The sequence below is a fragment of the Oncorhynchus masou genome, chromosome 12 (genome assembly GCF_036934945.1).
Source record: "Oncorhynchus masou masou isolate Uvic2021 chromosome 12, UVic_Omas_1.1, whole genome shotgun sequence".
Taxonomy (NCBI): domain Eukaryota; kingdom Metazoa; phylum Chordata; class Actinopteri; order Salmoniformes; family Salmonidae; genus Oncorhynchus; species Oncorhynchus masou.
The window spans coordinates 77,552,062-77,570,433 of NC_088223.1; the positions used below are offsets into that span (position 1 = coordinate 77,552,062).

The following is an 18,372-nucleotide window of genomic DNA, read 5'->3' on the forward strand; positions in this document are numbered from 1 at the left end:
ATGCGTCTACACCTAAATTGAAATGCGTCTACCATGTCCGGATTCCCTTTTCCCGCGCTATATTCAACTGCCAGTATGCATTCTACAAACGGTGAAATAGGGATAATCTGATAGCTACTGCCATCAGACATTGTGTTGTCTACTGTAGCTAGCTAGCCAGCAAGCAACGCAAAATGAATCGCAAACGGATTAGCATAACTCTCGACAAAAAAACAACGTTGTAATGAAAAGGTTCAAAACAAAGGTTTTCTGGAGACTTGTGGGAGGAGTGCTGATGACGTTACCCATTGTATGCACTTTCAGCTGCCTGATTCGTCCAGACTGAGGAGAAATCCGCCTCCTGAAGTGGTCAGCCAGATCTGAACACAATCAGACCACAAAGCGACATTTGTGCGTCTAGAGACCCATCTTTTCAATGCGATCTTCCTATTCTGATAGCAGAAGTCATGTAAGTGTCACGTGTAGACACGACCTGACTACCTCCGGAGGTCGGCAGGAACATCTGATCACAATGTATTTTGATTGTTTACACCTGTTTAAAAATGTGGACACAATCAGAATATGGAGAAGATCAGGACAAAGGACGCATGTTGGAACCAGGTATAAACAGTGCTGAAATATCACAAAGAAAAATTAGTACTATTAGAACTCCGGTTTGGATATGACATGATAATCCTCTGTTTGTGTCTGGAGATAAATTAATGTGTTTGATTGGTTGTGTTCAATGTTTATAAGTACTTATCACTTTATTGAGCATACGGCATTGTAACGAGGTGAAGTCCATAGAACTTTGCAGCATATAATCACTGCAATGACATAAGTGACCTACAGAGAACAATTACACTGTATTTCCATGGTCCATATCTATATATTCTATATGGTTCATATTGAGGTCATTGTTTTTAACAAATTTGTTTTCAACACAAATGAAAATCCTTCTAGCAAGGAAAAAAAAAAGCTAATGTTGTACAATATTTAGTCCTTTTAGCCCAATTTATAGCAGAACTCTTACATCTCTCTTCAGTTGATTGTGCCTCAGCTTTACTGTGCAGTGTTGTCAAATCAATGTGAAGAATACCAACTTCAGCTCTGGTAGCTGAAAGACAGTTTTTCTAGTAATGATTATGAAACCTGTTAGATTTCTTTATGACTGACAACATATTGACGAGTAACTCAGCGCCACTGCAGCTTTGTGATAAGGGGCAGCCTTTAAATCACTATACAAAGCCTTAGGAATACCTAGGAAAAAAGTATGTTTAGCCAAAGAATCACAGTTTAAGATACCAGTCTGATTTGTCATCTGCGTACGACACCTGTAATGTTATCTTGGTTGTAAGACCGTTATAGAAAGAATGATCTGTTGTTTACAGTTCTGTCATTCTGTTCCAATCAGAAGAGTATTATATTAAAATGATAGTCTAAAAGTAGAGCTCAGTTGGTGGTGATAGCCATTGTATTTTGTATGATTTTTGTTGCTTTGAGCCGTAAAATGCACACATGTTTTCTCATTATGAAATTATGTGATAGTGAAATAGGCTCATTCATCTTTTGGGATGATGGACATTACGCATGAAAGGAAATATTTGTAATTTCTTTATTAATACCAAAATATTAGGTGTCATGGACCAACATTTAAAAAACAGGAACAATTTGACCTAAATTAATATCTACTATACAGAACGGTGCAGAACATTAATGTCACTGAGATTACTTTTTAAGGTAGACTAAGCAATTTGACATCACCATACACAGTGGGGTGACTTCCTGTTGACAGACATCAACAATAACTTTAATATGCCAAACCTGCCACCATTAAGAGCCAATAATGTCAGTCCTGACTTTGTTGTTCATTTCTGTATGTAGATTATATTTTGCCTATGACGATGTCATAACAGAGTTGACCTTTAATACTTAAAAATCCTCGATTTGATCCACAATTTTTTTTAAAGACAAGTCATATGGACCGGGGGTCTTTATTTACAGAATACATTTTCTTCAATGATTAATTCATTAGGCAAACAGCTAAATATGTGCTTGTTAGAAATATCACATTATTAAATATTGTCAACTTTCCACTAAATGTTTTTACAGTGATGTGGTATACACACTGAATGCAAAGTCCTAGAGCCAGCTAATGTCCAGAGATCAATCTGACTGTTCTCATCAAATGTACTTCAAATAAACTTCATTAATACATCAAATGTACTAATAACACTGATCGGGTATTTAAAAAAAGCATTTAGCCTGCCTGCGACAATGAGGGCCAATTTTGAATTAAACTCTAAAACAATATAATGCAATGATTACACATGATATCTATAGTATGGACAAGCCATAGTTGTATAGGTTTAGGCCCAACATTTATAAATCACATTATTGGACATTTTACGATCAAATGCTTTGCATAAAAACATTTTCTAAATAAAGCTCTTGATTAGTTGCCATGTAAAAAGTTGCAATCGTTGGTTGTGCATTTGGGTCAAGTAAAGGCAATTGGTGATTGTTAAGACAGGACCCAAGATATATACCAACATCTGACGATAAGTCAAAACATTGTCATGGCCAAAACATAAATCAAACATTTAAATCATCACCATATCTACTGACAATGAAAAAAGAGTATTCTTGTCGTAATACTGCTATCATGCCTCCATCCCTATAACCAACGATCTATATACATTTCTGTAACACAATAGTGTGTGGAGATGCATGATTTCAGACTTTGCTGCGAGATGTTGCATCAATGTTGTGTCTGTAGTGCTGAGATTAACAGTATCTGTACAACAAGACTATTAGACCAGAGGTTCTCAAGCTCCTGTCCTTCCCACTCTCTTTCATCTACATCTTAGGGAGAATCTGTCAAGTGTGTGTGTATGTATACATGTCATTGATTGTGTGTGTGTGTGTGTGTGTGTGCATGCGTACGTGCACATGTATGTATGTGTGCGAGTTTGTATATGTATGCATGTAATTGATTTAGCATGTTATGGAGGAAGGGTTGTATTTATCCCTCTATGTTTTAATGAAACCGTGTGATAGATCACAAAGCCCTCGAGGCCTACACTAATACACTCAACAGCGGGATCGATGACTTTCCAGATCACTTGATGTTGCCACGGGAACCGCGCTGTTTGGTCATGGTGGTCAGCATCTGGCTGATGTAAGAGGTCAGGAGGTCGTCCATCTTGTAGCCCTGTGGTCACACAGACAAACAAACCAGTTTAAAGGTACATTTATGCCTTGCAATATTTCATTGCAGAATATGAATCAGACGTGTTCAAATAGTAGTATTTGTTTTCTGTCAAATACTTTAGAGTGTGCTTGATTGAGCTTGGCTGGTGCAATGGAGCCAACGGAGTATTCCCAAAAGTGAAAATCTGCCCAACTGTCACTCCAAACAGGCCCTATCAAACACTCAGCATTGGAACCCAGGTCTGCTTGCATTTATTATTTAAAAGTTCGACAAAGCTACAGAACCACACATGTATACCATTGAAAAGGCTTTTCTATCTGCATTCAGGCTAATTTCAGGCTAAGACCATGACTGCGACTTTTGATCACAGGACACTTGCACTCTTATCAAGTCTGACATCACCATAATCAAATTATCTAGTCTAACTGCAGTGGGTTGCCAGAAGCACCAGTCTCCTCCATGAGCAGACACACTCCGTTGAAAGGGAATCTGTAGCCTACAAGATGAAATGAACAAATTATTCAAAAAACCCTTAATATATAAAATCTGATATTTCACCTACATTTACTATACATTTTAGACCCTCAATATTTCTTGGAAAGTAGCATCAAAATCACAGTGCACTTTCACTTGTCACGCCCTGGCCTTAGTATTTTGTGTTTTCTTTATTATTTTGGTCAGGCCAGTGTGTGACATGGGTGAATTACGTGTTGGTTTTGTCTAGTTTTTTTTGTAGGTTATGGGATTGTGGTTAGTGGAGTTGTCTAGAAAAGTCTATGGTTGCCTGGATTGGTTCTCAATCAGAGGCAGGTGTTTATCATTGTCTCTGATTGGGAACCATATTTAGGCAGCCATATTCTTTGAGTGTTTTGTTGGTGATTGCTCCTGTCTCTGTGTTTGTTTGCACCAGATAGGGCTGTTTTGGGTTTTCACGTTTATTGTTTTTGTATACTGTTCGTATTTTTCATCTTTATTTTAAAGATGTTTACAAATAACCACGCTGCATTTTGGTCCTCTCTTTCGGCGGAAGAAAACCGTAACATCACCACCCTGTGAAGTTCACCATAACTTATTTAATCTGTAGCCTAATAAACTGCATGTTTTCTCAAGTCATAGTAGGAGAACCACACACCATATCTTTGTTTGACTCCAAGTTTACTTCAATACAAAGGCATTTCCACCGCCATTTCTTGCATAATTAATTTTACAGACACAAAAAGATCCCACCATGTCAAACAAACAAACAAATTACAAACAAAATAATTATCTGTTGGCATTTATAATATTGTACCAAAGCTCCCTGTTCCCATCACAGCTGTTGTGATTTTTTTTATACGGTATGACATTACTTACATAAAAACTGTGGATGTGAAATTGGTTATAGTAAGTCAATATTTCCTCAATTAAGTAATTATCAGCAAAGTCAATGCTTGTAGGAAAAGACAAGTGCTTTTTTTGGTACGCATCTTTAGAATACTTTGGTTGATACATTATGTATAATGTAATTTTATGTCATATGTCATGTCATATTGTGGGTGTTGAAACGTCCAGTAGCTCACCAGTGAGGTCTCACACAGCAGCTTGGTGCCTCGGACCAGGTTTCCGATGGTGATGTGGAAGTAGGTGTTGCCACTGCTCCAGTTGGAGATCTTAGTGAATGGGTGTGTGGTCAAGATGTCCTGTTGAGGTGGGAATTCCAGAATTACACAGTAAACACACACATACACAACTTCCATAACACACATGTGTGCACAAGAAAATGTGCACACACACCCATGCATGTAGGCACACACTCACCTTTGACTTGGGGTCGATCAGGCTGACACCATGTTTGTTGATTGCTATCAAGAGGATTTCTGGGAAGTTTGGATCACTGGTTTGCTGTTGAATAGGAAAACATCAGTTTAGTCACAATTGGTATCTTACAAACCTATAACAAATAACTTGAGTTTGTGATGTTTTAAAAATTCATTAAATAAATAAATAGATACTGGGATTGAGGCAGACAATAGGCCCTTACCACAGATAAACTGACCGAGATAATACATTTATAAAACAAGTTTAATTTTTTTTTAAAGTAGCAAGGAATGCACAACAACTCTTTGACCAGGTCAATAATAATAGTCCATGATTGAGATTGAATGAACTATTCTGAAATTTACACCATTGATCAAGAAAATTCATTTGAACAAAAACCTCCCAAAGTACTAATCAGCACTCAAAGACACATGGTGACTCAAATGTTTAAAAAAAAGAAAAAACACAAACAATGATCATTCTATACCGTTTGCACAAGAACATGAATTCATATAGAAATCTTTACCTTGACTTCAAAGAAGGCCGAACCAAACGTAGGCCACTTGAAGATGACTTTGAGGAATGAGAGCTTGGCCTCCTCTCGAGTCTTCCCCGACTGCTTGTTGAAAAACGCCACTATAGACTGCAAGACAAAAAAACAAGCAGCAGAGTGTGTGACCAAATATGATTTAACCCCCCGGATTCCTATACACTATAAAACTGTGTTAGCCCATTGAGCTAAAGCCTAGGCATTCACTCTGGGAGCTAACACTAGTCTCCAGGTCTCAGGCAAGGTTAGTCATCGCAAAAGCGTGGTTCCCTGAACTACAGTGCATTCAGAAAGTATTCATACCTCATGAATAATTTCACATTTTGTTGTGTTACAGCTTGAATTCAAAATTGATTGTCTCACCCATCTAAACACAATGACAATGTGAAAACAATGCTTTTTGACATATTTGCTATTTTATTGACGAATGAGTCAATACATGTTAGAATCACCTTTTGCAGCGATTACAGCTGTGAGTCTTTCTGGGTAAGTCTCTTAGAGCTTTGCACACCTGGATTCTACAATATTTGCACATTATGCTTTTTAAAATTCTTCAAGCTCTGTCAAGTTGTTTGTTGATCATTGCTAGACAGTCATTTTCAAGTCTTTCCATAGATTTTCAAGACGATTTAAGTCAAAACCCAGGAACATTCAATGTTGTCGTCAGTGTATATTTGGCTTTGCGTTTGAGCTTTTTTTCCTGAATTTGTCTCTCAGTGTTTGTTGGAAAGCAAACTGAACCAGGTTTTCCTCTAGGATTTTGCCTGTGCTTATCTGTACTCTGTTTCTTTTCATCCTAAAAAAACTCCCTAGTCCTTACCGATGACAAGCATACCCATAACAGGCTTCCTTCTTTTCACTCTGTCATTTAGTTTAGTACTGTGGAGTAACTACAAGGTTGTTGATCCATCCTCCGTTTTCTCCTATCACAGCCATTAAACTCTGTAACTGTTTTAAAATCACCATTGACCTCATGGGGAAATCACTAAGCAGGTTCATTCCTCTCCAGCAACTAAGTTAGGAAGGACACCTGTACCTTTGTAGTGACTGGGTGTATTGATACACCATCCAAAGTGTAATTAATAACTTCATCATGCTCAAAGGGTGCCCTTCTTCGCGAGGCATTGGAAACCTACCTGGTCTTTGTGGTTGAATCTGTTTGAAATTCACTGCTCGACTGAGGGACCTTACAGATAATTGTATGTGTGGGGTACAGTGACAAGGTAGTTCAAAAATTATGTTAAACACTATTTATGCCGACAGAAATTCTAATTTTCCGACTCACCCGTTTCCAGTCGTCAGGTGAGAGGTGTCTGATCTGGTCCTGAGGGATCAGCTCCTTCAACATCTTGGGAATGTTTGGAAACTGGGATTTGTCCTCCTCAAACTTCACCCTGTAGATCAGCGCTCCCAGCTGGAAAACCTCTTCACGGGAACACTGGTGGTAACCACGGAGATACTTTGGAAGCTCCTGAAGAAAGAGCAGTGAGGAGGGTCAATACACTTACACAAATATGCACGAGCACGAGCACGAGCACACCCACCCACACGCACACACACCTGGTAGTAGTGAAAGATGTAGTCAGCCATGGAGTCTTTCCCTGGTATGGTATTAGTCCACAATTTCTTCATGAAGAAAACCTGATAGGTCAGTGAAGGCACTACACCTGCAGATGGATGATAGAGAGATTCAGGAAATACCTATCATATTAATACATCAACATAGATGGCAAGTTCCCCAACCCAAGCTTAACCTTCATCTCGCTTTAACCACAACATGTTGACAGTCCTATAACATGAAACACCATGTTTGATCAAATATGTTTGTGGCCCACTCCTGAAGGCTACACTAGGTGCTGAAATTTGGGTCATCAATAAATCCTTAGGATTAATATGGTGCGTCATTCTTTCTTTCTGACCCCAATAATGTTGGATGCCTACATGAAAGTTGAAAATAGACTTATTTAACCCTCAAACTAACAACTTGGTTAATTTTGGGTCATAGCCCAAAGGTGGTTTATTCAATCCTTTCAATTTGAGAGACTTTATAAAAATTATATTTTGATCAGAGTGAGACAGATCTGAGATGATATATGGTTGTTTCTCTGGAGCAAAATTTGAGAAGAGAAGTATGAGAAAATAAGCAATCCTTTTTCAGTGTTGAGTAAAGCTAATTTTTGTCTTGGAGAATTAAAAGTGATAAAGAAGAGATCTCATCTTGGATTTTCCGTTCCTACGGGTAACCTTTCTACTAGGGCCCTCTACAGTCAAAAGATGTCTTTACCGTCCTTTGCAGGTCTGGCTTTTTTGATCCAGTCGGTCAGATGTCTCACAAAGTCAAAGAAGAAATCCCCCTCAGGCACACTGATGACCTGGAAACAACCAGCAAATATCAAATATCAATACAGTTACAGTGCACTCGGAAAGTATTTAAACCCCTGGACTTTTCACACATTTTGTTACATTATAGCCTTATTCTATGAAGGGGCGACAGGTAGCCTAGTGGTTAGAGAGTTGGACTAGTAACCGAAAGGTTGCAAGATCAAATCCTCGAGCTGCCAAGGTAAAAATCTGTCGTTCTGCCCCTGAACAAGGCAGTTAACCCAACGTGGTTCCTAAGCCATCATTGAAAATAAGAATTTGTTCTGAACTGACTTGCCTAATATATATATATAATGTTCTAATTATTCTACACACAATACCCCATAATTACAAAGCAAAACAGGTTTTTAGATTTTTTTTTTCAATATTTGTAATTTTTGAGAAAAAATGAAATAACACATTTATATGAGTATTCAGACCCTTTACTCAGTACTTTGTTGAAGCACCTTTGGCAGTGATTACAGCCTCGAGTCTTCTTGGGTATGATGCTATAAGCTTGGCACACCTGTATTTGGGGAGTTTCTCCCATTCTTCACTGCAGATCCTCTCAAGTTCTGTCAGGTTGGATGGGGAGAGTTACTGCACAGCTATTTTCAGGTCTCTCCAGAGATGTTTGATCGGGTTCAAGACCGGGCTATGGCTGGGACATTCAGAGACTTGTCCCGAAGCCACTCCTGCGTTGTCTTGGTTGTGTGCTTAGGGTCGTTGTCCTGTTGGAAGGTGAACCTTTGCCCCAGTCTGAGGTCCTGAGCGCTCTGGAGCAGGTTTTCAACAGGGGATCTCTCTGCACTTTGTTCTGTACATCTTTCTCTTGATCCTGACTAGTCTCCCAGTCCCTGACACTGAAAAACATCCCCACAGCATGATTCTGCTGCCACCACCACCATGCTTCACCGTAGGGATGGTGCCAGGTTTCCTCCAGAAGTGACACTTGGCATTCAGGCCAGAGTTCAATTATTTTCATCAGACCAGAGAATATTGTTTCTGATCACCGACAACGACGAGACGACCTATAGGGAGGAAGTCAGAGACCTGGCAGTGTGGTGCCAGAATAACAACCTATCCCTCAACGTAACCAAGACTAAGGAGATCATTGTGGACTACAGGAAACGGAGGACTGAGCACGCCCCCATTCTCATCAACGGGGCTGTAGTAGAGCAGGTTGCTGTAGTGGAGCACCAAGTTCCTTGGTGTCCACATCAACAACAAACTAGAATGGTCCAAACACACCAAGACAGTCGTGAAGAGGGCACGACAAAGCCTATTCCCCCTCAGGAAACTAAAAAGATTTGGCATGGGTCCTAAGATCCTCAAAAGGTTCTACAGCTGCAAGAGCATCCTGACTGGTTGCATCACTGCCTGGTACGGCAACTGCTCGGCCTCTGACCGCAAGCACTACAGAGGGTAGTGCATACGGCCCAGTACATCACTGGGGCTAAGCTGCCTGCCATTCAGGACCTCTACACCAGGCGGTGTCAGAGGAAAGCCCAAAAAATTGTCAAAGACCCCAGCCACCCCATTCATAGACTGTTCTCTCTACTACCGCATGGCAAGCGGTACTGGAGTGCCAAGTCTAGGACAAAAATACTTCTCAACAGTTTTTAACCCCAAGCCACAAGACTCTTGAACAGGTAATCAAATGGCTACCCAGACTATTTGCATTGTGTGCCCCTCAACCCCAACCCCTCCTTTTACGCTGCTGCGACTCTCTGTTTATCATCTATGCATCGTCACTTTAACTATACATTCATGTACAGTCGTGGCCAAAAGTTTTGAGAATGACACAAATATACATTTTCACAAAGTCTGCTGCCTCAGTTTGTATGATGGCAATTCGCATATACTCCAGAATGTTATGGAGAGTGATCAGACGAATTGCAAATAATAGCAAAGTCCCCCTTTGATATCAACCTTGGAGGACAAGAACAACCGCCTAAACAACACTGTTGAAAAAATGGAGACTGATCAAAAAACTTGAAGAATGACTTCAATAACAGGAAAATTACAGTCGGAGAAACACACTTCGGATCAGAGGGGTTCCCAAAATCCACATAAATACGGAAGATTGTGTGAAAGACATTTTACGCAACCTATTTGATAACATACCCATTGAGAGAACACATCGACCACCAACGACACTGAACCCTACGCAACCCCCGGCCTATTCTGGTGATACGATATACTGACAGGGAGAAGGTCCGGCTCAGAGCCAAAGAGCTTAGGACTTTTCAATGGAAGGGGACAAAGGTGGAGTTTTTCCTTGACTTTTCCAAAGAGGTTTAAGACAAGAGAAATGCGTTCACGGAGGAGAGGCATACAGTATGTGCATGAAACGGGGACTGAAATACTCTTTGCAATATCCTGCCATGTTCTGGGTTACTTTGAGAAGCAAAACAAATTGAGTAGCGTGGTATGGCTATGGAAGTTCCACATGGTGGCAATGGTTCATCACAGATGGACTAACATTTTTCTCTAAGGCGATAGAACTTCCCATGTTGTGAGTAACAGTCTCATTGAGTGTTTATACTACAAATGCTGCCTATAATTTGTCTTTCTGGTTTACAGCTGACATCATTATAGTACTAGATTAAGCAGGACTATAGCCTAAGTATATCATATATATGATATTATTTTACGTTTTCATTCTAATAACAGCAATAGTGGGTCAATATGGACCACAACAGGCGTGTTCGTGCCATGAGTGATGGACACAAGCCAAAGTGTTAGTCAGCTTATTTTATTTTATTTTATCATTATCACTTATACCAGTCTCTCTTTTGTGGCTGACCTTAGTTTAAATTCCTGTCTTTTGGAGTTATACAGTTCATGTATCAGTCTACATGAGAAAGGTCATTCTTCTCTTTGCGAAAATAATGATCAGCCTTTTATGTTCGATGTTTTGATGTAATCTCAATGACATGTCATATCTGTCATTTCAAAATGTATATGGTCATGCCTATATTTGGCGTTGGTAAAACGTGCTAATTCTAGTTGGATCGTCAGCACTCGGGACACTTCACACGGATGAAGGCCTGGTTTGGGGGAGGGAGATTTTCATTTTGTATGTTCATTTTTTTGTACCTTGTGCGGTTGGGGGGTGTTTATGACATATTTGTTATATGGAAAGTTCAGTGTTATAGGTGGGGGGGTACTACCAGTTGTTCACTTTCATTGATTCGCTAAGCAGTGGCTATCAGAAATGCATTGATTTAAAATATTCTAACACTAGTTATGTTGTGGTAATAATATATTTACAACCTTTCAGATATAACGACCAATGTGATTAAAGTTACGTCGTGGAATGTGAACGGACTAGGTTCATATTTAAAAAGACATAAGCTATTGAATTATCTTAAACAAAAACACTCAGACGTGATTACGTGATTATGCTCCAAGAGACCCACCTATTTGAAAAGGATGCTCCTAGGGTGGGAGACAGATGGGTAGGTAGTGCTTACCATAATACATTCAACCCCCCAAAAAGAGGTGTCTCTATTCTATTTTCCAAAGGTATACAAGTTCAAGTGGAAAAAGAGCTAAGGACAAAGAGGGATGAATCTTGATTTCAGGACAAAATATAATATTCTGAAATATTTATGCTCCAAATGAAGAGGACCCAGACTTCTTCCTTTAATTTAATAAAATAATACTAGCTTTCTGTGATTTTCCTCTGGTACTAGGGAGGGGATTATAATCAGGTCCCTGATGCTTTTTTAGAGATATGCAAAACTGGTCGAAACAGGGCCTCAAACTCAAGAAGCAATTAAAACTCTGTGTAAAGACTGTAAAGGAACTTTACACTGTGTAAAGGTCTTTATGATATCAATCGAACCGCTTGCGATTACACATTTTTCTCAAATAGGCACACTGTTTATTCACGCATTGACTACACTCTGATCTCACACTCTCTCATAGATAAAGTGGGTGCTCGCAATGTGGGCACGATAGCTATGACAGATCATGCACCCAATGTTCTGACTGTTGGAATATGAGAATAATTCCTTAAAACACACATTACAATATTCTTTGAAACAAACAATAGTGTGAAACCGGTACATGTCTGGGAAGCTTTTAAAGATTACATACGCGGAGTAATGATACAACAATCAGCTACTATTAAGAAATTAGATAAACAGAAAATTGTTAAAATTGAAACAGACCTTAAGGTGTAGGTGGAATCAGAAATAAGACAGGCAAGGTGATTGCCAATCATAAAGAAATAAACAATATATTTTGAGACTTCTATCAGGAACTTTCTACTTCATTCTTTCAGAATCTGAACCTTCCTAAACAAGCAGAGGAAGACAGGAACTGGCTCGACAGCCCTATTAGTTTGGAGGAATTGATCGATTTGGATACTTCAGTGGCAGCCTTATCCCTAGACGCAGAGAAAGCATTTGATAGGGTGGGCTGGGACTACCTGCATTATACTATAAATACATTTGGTTTTGGACAGGGCTTTCAGAATATTATTAAACTTCTGTACAACGACCCCAAATCCATAGTAGTCACTAACGGATGACGATCATCTCCATTTTCTGTAGGACGAGGGACGAAACAAGGTGACTGTCTCTCGCCCCTCCTATTTATTATAGAATTAGAACCATTAGCCGAAGCCATTAGACTGCATCAGTCAATCAAAGGGATTAATATGGGAGAATAAACTACTGCATTATGCAGACAACATATTACTATTAATATCAGACCCCCAACTCTCCATACTGCCTTTAATGGACCTTGTAAATGCATTCTCAGAGATATCGAGCTATAAAGTCAACTGGACCAAATCTGAAGTAATGCCTCTATCAAAACATTGTCTGAGAAATTACCTCCTCAGCTGGAGGTTTCAATGGGTCCCTAAAAACACGAGGTACCCGGGGATGGCGTTACATCCTGGTCTAGAGAACATGATTTCTGAAAATATAGACCCACTATTGAACAAAATCCATCTCCAGTTTAAGAGCTGGGATGGACATGGAAGAGGAATTTAATGCCCCATTCAGAGCATCAGATTATTTGAGTCAACAAAAGGTGGGACTCCAGGATCCAATAATGTCCCATACTAAAAATCTATGGAGCCAGATTCATGAGAGAGAGCAAGACCTTCACCTTTCTTGATAAGCTATGCTTCGTTATGGAACAACCCTAAATTGATAATAGGGGGACACATGGCTTTCTGGAAAGATTGGTATGGAAAGGGGAAAAAAGAACATTGGTTGTCTCTATCAAGAAAAAACTTCTACCTCTTATGAAGAGTTAAGGTCCAAGTATAATTTACAGAAACAAGACTTTTGGATGTATCTCCATCTTATAGATTGTTTGCTTAAGGTAGGATTAAACAACAACAAATTCCCAGGACATTCCGATATAAGCATTAAGATAGAAATCCTATGCAAATTACCACATACTACAGGGCTTATATATAGCCACCTTATAGGTGCATTTAATGGAACTTGTAAGGGCCTAAAGGACGTATGGGGGGGACATGGAGGTAACGAACATAATAGTACCACATACGCTCCTCCCTATGAGAGATGCCCAGACCAAGCGGATTCAATTTAAAGTGGTGCTGACCTGTTGCACCCTCTACAACCACTGTGATTATTATTATTATGAACGTTTGAACATCTTGGCCATGTACTGTTATAATCTCCACCCGGCACAGCCAGAAGAGGACTGGCCACCCCTCAGAGCCTGATTCCTCTCTAAGTCTCTTCCTAGGTTCCTGCCTTTCTAGGGAGTTTTTCCTAGTCACCGTTCCTTTACATCTGCATTGCTTGATGTTTGGGGTTTTAGGCTGGGTTTCTGCATAGCACTTTGTGACATCGGCGGATGTAAAAAGGACCTCATAAATACATTTGATTTGATTTGTAATTTCCACTTTGAAATTTCAGACTTGATTTTCCCTAATAATTTACATTTCCTGTTGCTGCAGGATTATTTTCCTGCTGTCGCAAACTGGCTGAAATTAACATCCTACATCTGTATATCCACCAATTTTTCACATTTGTGTTTTTTCATCAGAAATGAGTACTTATGGGTACCACTATTTGTGTGTAAAATTGTACTTTTCTCAGAGACATCATACAACCAGATACGATCGGATTACAACCAGGTGAAGTCTTTTTTCATGAAGTCACAAACAATTCAGGGAAATATGTCATATTTTGGTTGTTATCTGGTCATATAAGCAGATTACAACCAGTTTAATATGTCATGTTTAAAAGACATCCTTTAACAACCAGTATACAACTTGACCATGACGTCACAAAACATGTCCTAATGACCTCATTGAAACCATATCCTAGTAGTGTACTGTACCTTGTCAGTGATCTTGACAAACAGGCTGAAGCCCTCGGAGGACTTGAGGAGTAGTCTTCCTGAGATGTTCAGACAGAAATCTTTGGCCTTGGTACTCGACTCCACTTCGAAAGCCTGTGGGTGAAAACTGTCATATTTACACAATTTGCAATAAAGTGACCACACAAAATGTTCCAGATTTTAATAAGTCAGCGTGTGTGCTGTTTTTGTCCCTTTTACTCAACGTTTTGGGCCTCAACGAGCCATTGCTACTTTGTAATGACCTCTCACCTCGTCTGTGTCATCGGGGAAGTACACTTTGTGAAAGATTTGTGTGGTCTTGTGCTGGATGGCCTCCACCTCCACCAGGTGAGGTGGGTACTTCCTGGATCCATTACTGTATTAGTAAGGAGAGAGCATTATGGGTACAGAACATTATGGGTACTGTAGTACATCATACTACATTTACTGTTGGACTGTTATTTCACCCAGGGGAAGACAAGAGATAGACAAAGGAAGGAATATGAGTAAGGAGGCATGGATCTAGAGTGGATCTCTAGTTAGGAGCTGAATCCACACAAGTAACTCAAACGTTTGCCTAAATCTGGCATGGATCTCAAATTAGGATTCAGCCCTATTGCCTAAATATGTCAGCATTTTTTCTTTCTGTTTACATGGCTGAGAAACTCTTATACAGTGGGGCAAAAAAGTATTTAGTCAGCCACGAATTGTGCAGGTTCTCCCACTTAAAAAGATGAGGCCTGTAATTTTCACCATAGGTACACTTCAACTATGACAGACAAAATGAGAAAAATCACATTGTAGGATTTTTAATGAATTTATTTGCAAATTATGGTGGAAAATAAGTATTTGGTCACCTACAAACAAGCAAGATTTCTGGCTCTCACAGACCTGTAACTTCTTCTTTAAGAGGCTCCTCTGTCCTCCACTCATTACCTGTATTAATGGCACCTGTTTGAACTTGTTATCAGTATAAAAGACACCTGTCCACAACCTCAAACAGTCACACTCCAAACTCCACTATGGCCAAGACCAAAGAGCTGTCAAAGGACACCAGAAACAAAATTGTAGACCTGCACGAGGCTGGGAAGACTGAATCTGCAATCGGTAAGCAGCTTGTTTTGAAGAAATCAACTGTGGGAGCAATTATTAGGAAATGGAAGACATACAAGACCACTGATAATCTCCCTCGATCTGGGGCTCCATGCAAGATCTCACCCCGTGGGGTCAAAATGATAACAAGAACAGTGAGCAAAAATCCCAGAACCACACGGGGGGACCTAGTGAATGACCTGCAGAGAGCTGGAACCAAAGTACCAAAGCCTACCATCAGCAAGGGCATTGAAGATGAAACGTGACTGGGTCTTTCAGCATGACAATGATCCCAAACACACCGCCTGGGCAATGAAGCAGTGGCTTCGTAAGAAGCATTTCAAGGTCCTGGAGTGGCCTAACCAGTCTCCAGATCTCAACTCCATAGAAAATCTTTGGAGGGAGTTGAAAGTCTGTGTTGCCCAGCAACAGCCCCAAAACATCACTGCTCTAGAGGAGATCTGCATGGAGGAATGGGCCAAAATACCAGCAACAGTGTGTGAAAACCTTGTGAAGACTTACAGAAAATGTTTGACCTCTGTCATTGCCAACAAAGGGTATATAACAAAGTATTGAGATAAACTTTTGTTATTGACCAAATACTTATTTTCCACCATAATTTGCAAATAAATTCATTAAAAATCCTACAATGTGATTTTTGGGATTTTTTTTCCTCATTTTGTCTGTCATAGTTGAAGTGTACCTATGATGAAAATTACAGGCCTCTCTCAACTTTTTAAGTGGGAGAACATGCACAATTGGTGGCTGACTAAATACTTTTTTGCCCCACTGTAAATGGCAAAAATAATTATACCCAAATGGTTAAACACGTAATGTTGGAACACTTCAAGTAAATACCCTTTACAAGTGGGTTAGCCCTACCGCAATGCCTTCTGGAGTCTCTGCATGCAGTCAGGGGCGAGGGGGTGGTGCTTCTTGGCCTGGAGGAACTTCTGGACGTGGGGTAGCAGAATGTTACTGGGGGGGAACAGACCTGCACACAGCCACAGCAGCTCCCAGCCCTTCTCCTCGCTGTACCTACACACACACACACAAAATCGCAAACACACAGCACAACATGGTCAATCCCCATATGACCACAACTTCCCTGGGAATGTAGATGTGTATGTCGACTGTAGTCTCAGACATACTTGATTTGATTCTCAGTGAGCTGTTTGAGGATCTGACAGTAGATCTCATCTTTGAGTGGCTCTGCCTTCAGCGCCCCCTCAAAGATTTGGTCGGTCAGCTCGTTGACCGAACGCGCTCGCTTGGACGGGTAGTCACCCATATACTTCAACAAGGGTGCAGGGGAGTGGTCAAGGACCATGACCAGACATTGACCTCAAGACTACGCACGTTAAACACAGACATAATTCTATGATGCAGTACAACATAATATACATAATGCTAAATTTGACATGTTGAAGTTTGCATCATATTTAAAGTGATTGTTTACCCAAATTACACAATAGTTTCCTTACCCATAAGTAATCTATGGCTAACGTAAGACAGCAGTCCATGCTTTGTTTTAGTTTACCCGGCCACTATCTCCAAATGCTAACTATTTAGCATTTTTGTAAAAAAATCTATGCAAGTTCATATCCCTGATATTAGCATATTTCGCATTTCATGTTTAAATCATCCTACAGTGTTCAAAATAAAGTTACTTTAAGATTATTTGGACATGAAGCGTGAAAAAGTCATTGATACACAATGGCTGCAAGACAGTAAAGATATCGATGAAGGCCAGTTGAGCCTCCTGGGAGAGCTCCTCGTGGGCCAGCACCTTCTTCAGTAGGGGCTGTTTGAGGGGCTCCCTGGCGCAGCACCACAGACGCTCCTTCCCACGGCCCTTAGTGATCATTACCCTGCTCAGAGTGCTCTTGGGAGGGGATCTGGATGGTGGAGTAGGGGTGGATAGGAAGAAGGGAGGTGGAAAGATGGATGAAGGGAACAGAGAGGGATGAGTGGAACAGAATGTGTGTGTGTGTGTGTGTGTGTGTGTGTGTGTGTGTGTGTGTGTGTGTGTGTGTGTGTGTGTGTGTGTGTGTGTGTGTGTGTGTGTGTGTGTGTGTGTGTGTGTGTGAGTGAGTGAGTGAGTGAGTGAGTGAGTGAGTGGCTACCTAAAGTAATCATAGGAGAACTCCTCTAGGGTGTAGGGCTTGACCTTGTCCTCACTCTCAGCAAGAGCCAGCTGGGACAGGTTTATGGACTCTCTTCTCTGGTCTGGAGTCATAGTCACCAGAGCCTAGCAGAGAGGGGGGGGTTGGAGATGGAGGGAGGGAGTTGTAGAGGTAAGGAAGTAGGAGAATGAGAGAGCGCGAAGGAAGAAAACGAGAGAGTGAGATAGAGAGAGAAGGGAGGGGAAATGGAGACGGAAGGGAGTAGAGAGGATGAAAGAGACAAGTTGGGAGAGAGAAAGAAAGACATACAGTCACAAAAAAATAACTTTAGTAAACTACAGAATGAGAGCAGTAAAGACAGTATGAAGCATGAATGCCTGAGGACATCATCAACATCATCACCACCACCATATTGTCATACTGTGGTATAAATTCTTCAAGATTCCATAGATTTCCAAAATTACCCATTAATGACCGTAGTTTCTAAAAGATCCTGGAACATTGGAAATGTACAGAGAATTTTGTAACCCTATGAGGTCACTCACCACGATGTCATACTGCGGCCGGGTTACGGTGGGCAGGACGTAGACGCAGTCGGCTGGGAAGTCCCCCTGTTGCTTGGTCCTGTCATTGACCCCGTGGGCCCACCCCGAGGTCATGACCTGCTCGCCACAGTGCTCGTCCAATAGGATCAGGTCGCCCTTGGAAAAACTGAGGAAGGTGGAGTCCTCGCCGCCCGCTACAGGAACACAACATTCAATTCAATGTACCTTAATGTCTCCTGTGATGGAACGTCATGTGTGGTGGTTGGTAAATACAACTTAAGGAGGTATCGCATGTGCAGGAGTTATAAAAGTTAGATTTATCTACAATGGTAAATGCAAGACACACATTCATTACTAGGGGACAGC

General features: G+C 40.6%; 1 protein-coding gene across 1 annotated transcript in view; it reads right to left on the reverse strand.

Annotated features, from left to right (window-relative positions):
- Window positions 1–1,580: 1,580 nt before the first annotated feature.
- The window catches only part of LOC135550860 (unconventional myosin-VIIa-like), an 81,792-nt gene continuing 65,000 nt past the window's right edge, over window positions 1,581–18,372 (reverse strand). Inside the window, exons 37-50 of the mRNA XM_064982036.1 lie at window positions 18,007–18,200; window positions 17,462–17,586; window positions 17,076–17,233; window positions 16,487–16,640; window positions 16,218–16,373; window positions 14,514–14,619; window positions 14,244–14,357; window positions 7,825–7,912; window positions 7,101–7,207; window positions 6,826–7,011; window positions 5,517–5,633; window positions 4,991–5,074; window positions 4,753–4,872; window positions 1,581–3,193 (exon numbers count right to left, since the gene is read on the reverse strand). Of these exons, the coding sequence (XP_064838108.1) occupies window positions 3,101–3,193; window positions 4,753–4,872; window positions 4,991–5,074; window positions 5,517–5,633; window positions 6,826–7,011; window positions 7,101–7,207; window positions 7,825–7,912; window positions 14,244–14,357; window positions 14,514–14,619; window positions 16,218–16,373; window positions 16,487–16,640; window positions 17,076–17,233; window positions 17,462–17,586; window positions 18,007–18,200 (1,802 nt within the window). The 3' untranslated portion in view covers window positions 1,581–3,100. The remainder of the gene's footprint in view (window positions 3,194–4,752; window positions 4,873–4,990; window positions 5,075–5,516; window positions 5,634–6,825; window positions 7,012–7,100; window positions 7,208–7,824; window positions 7,913–14,243; window positions 14,358–14,513; window positions 14,620–16,217; window positions 16,374–16,486; window positions 16,641–17,075; window positions 17,234–17,461; window positions 17,587–18,006; window positions 18,201–18,372) is intronic.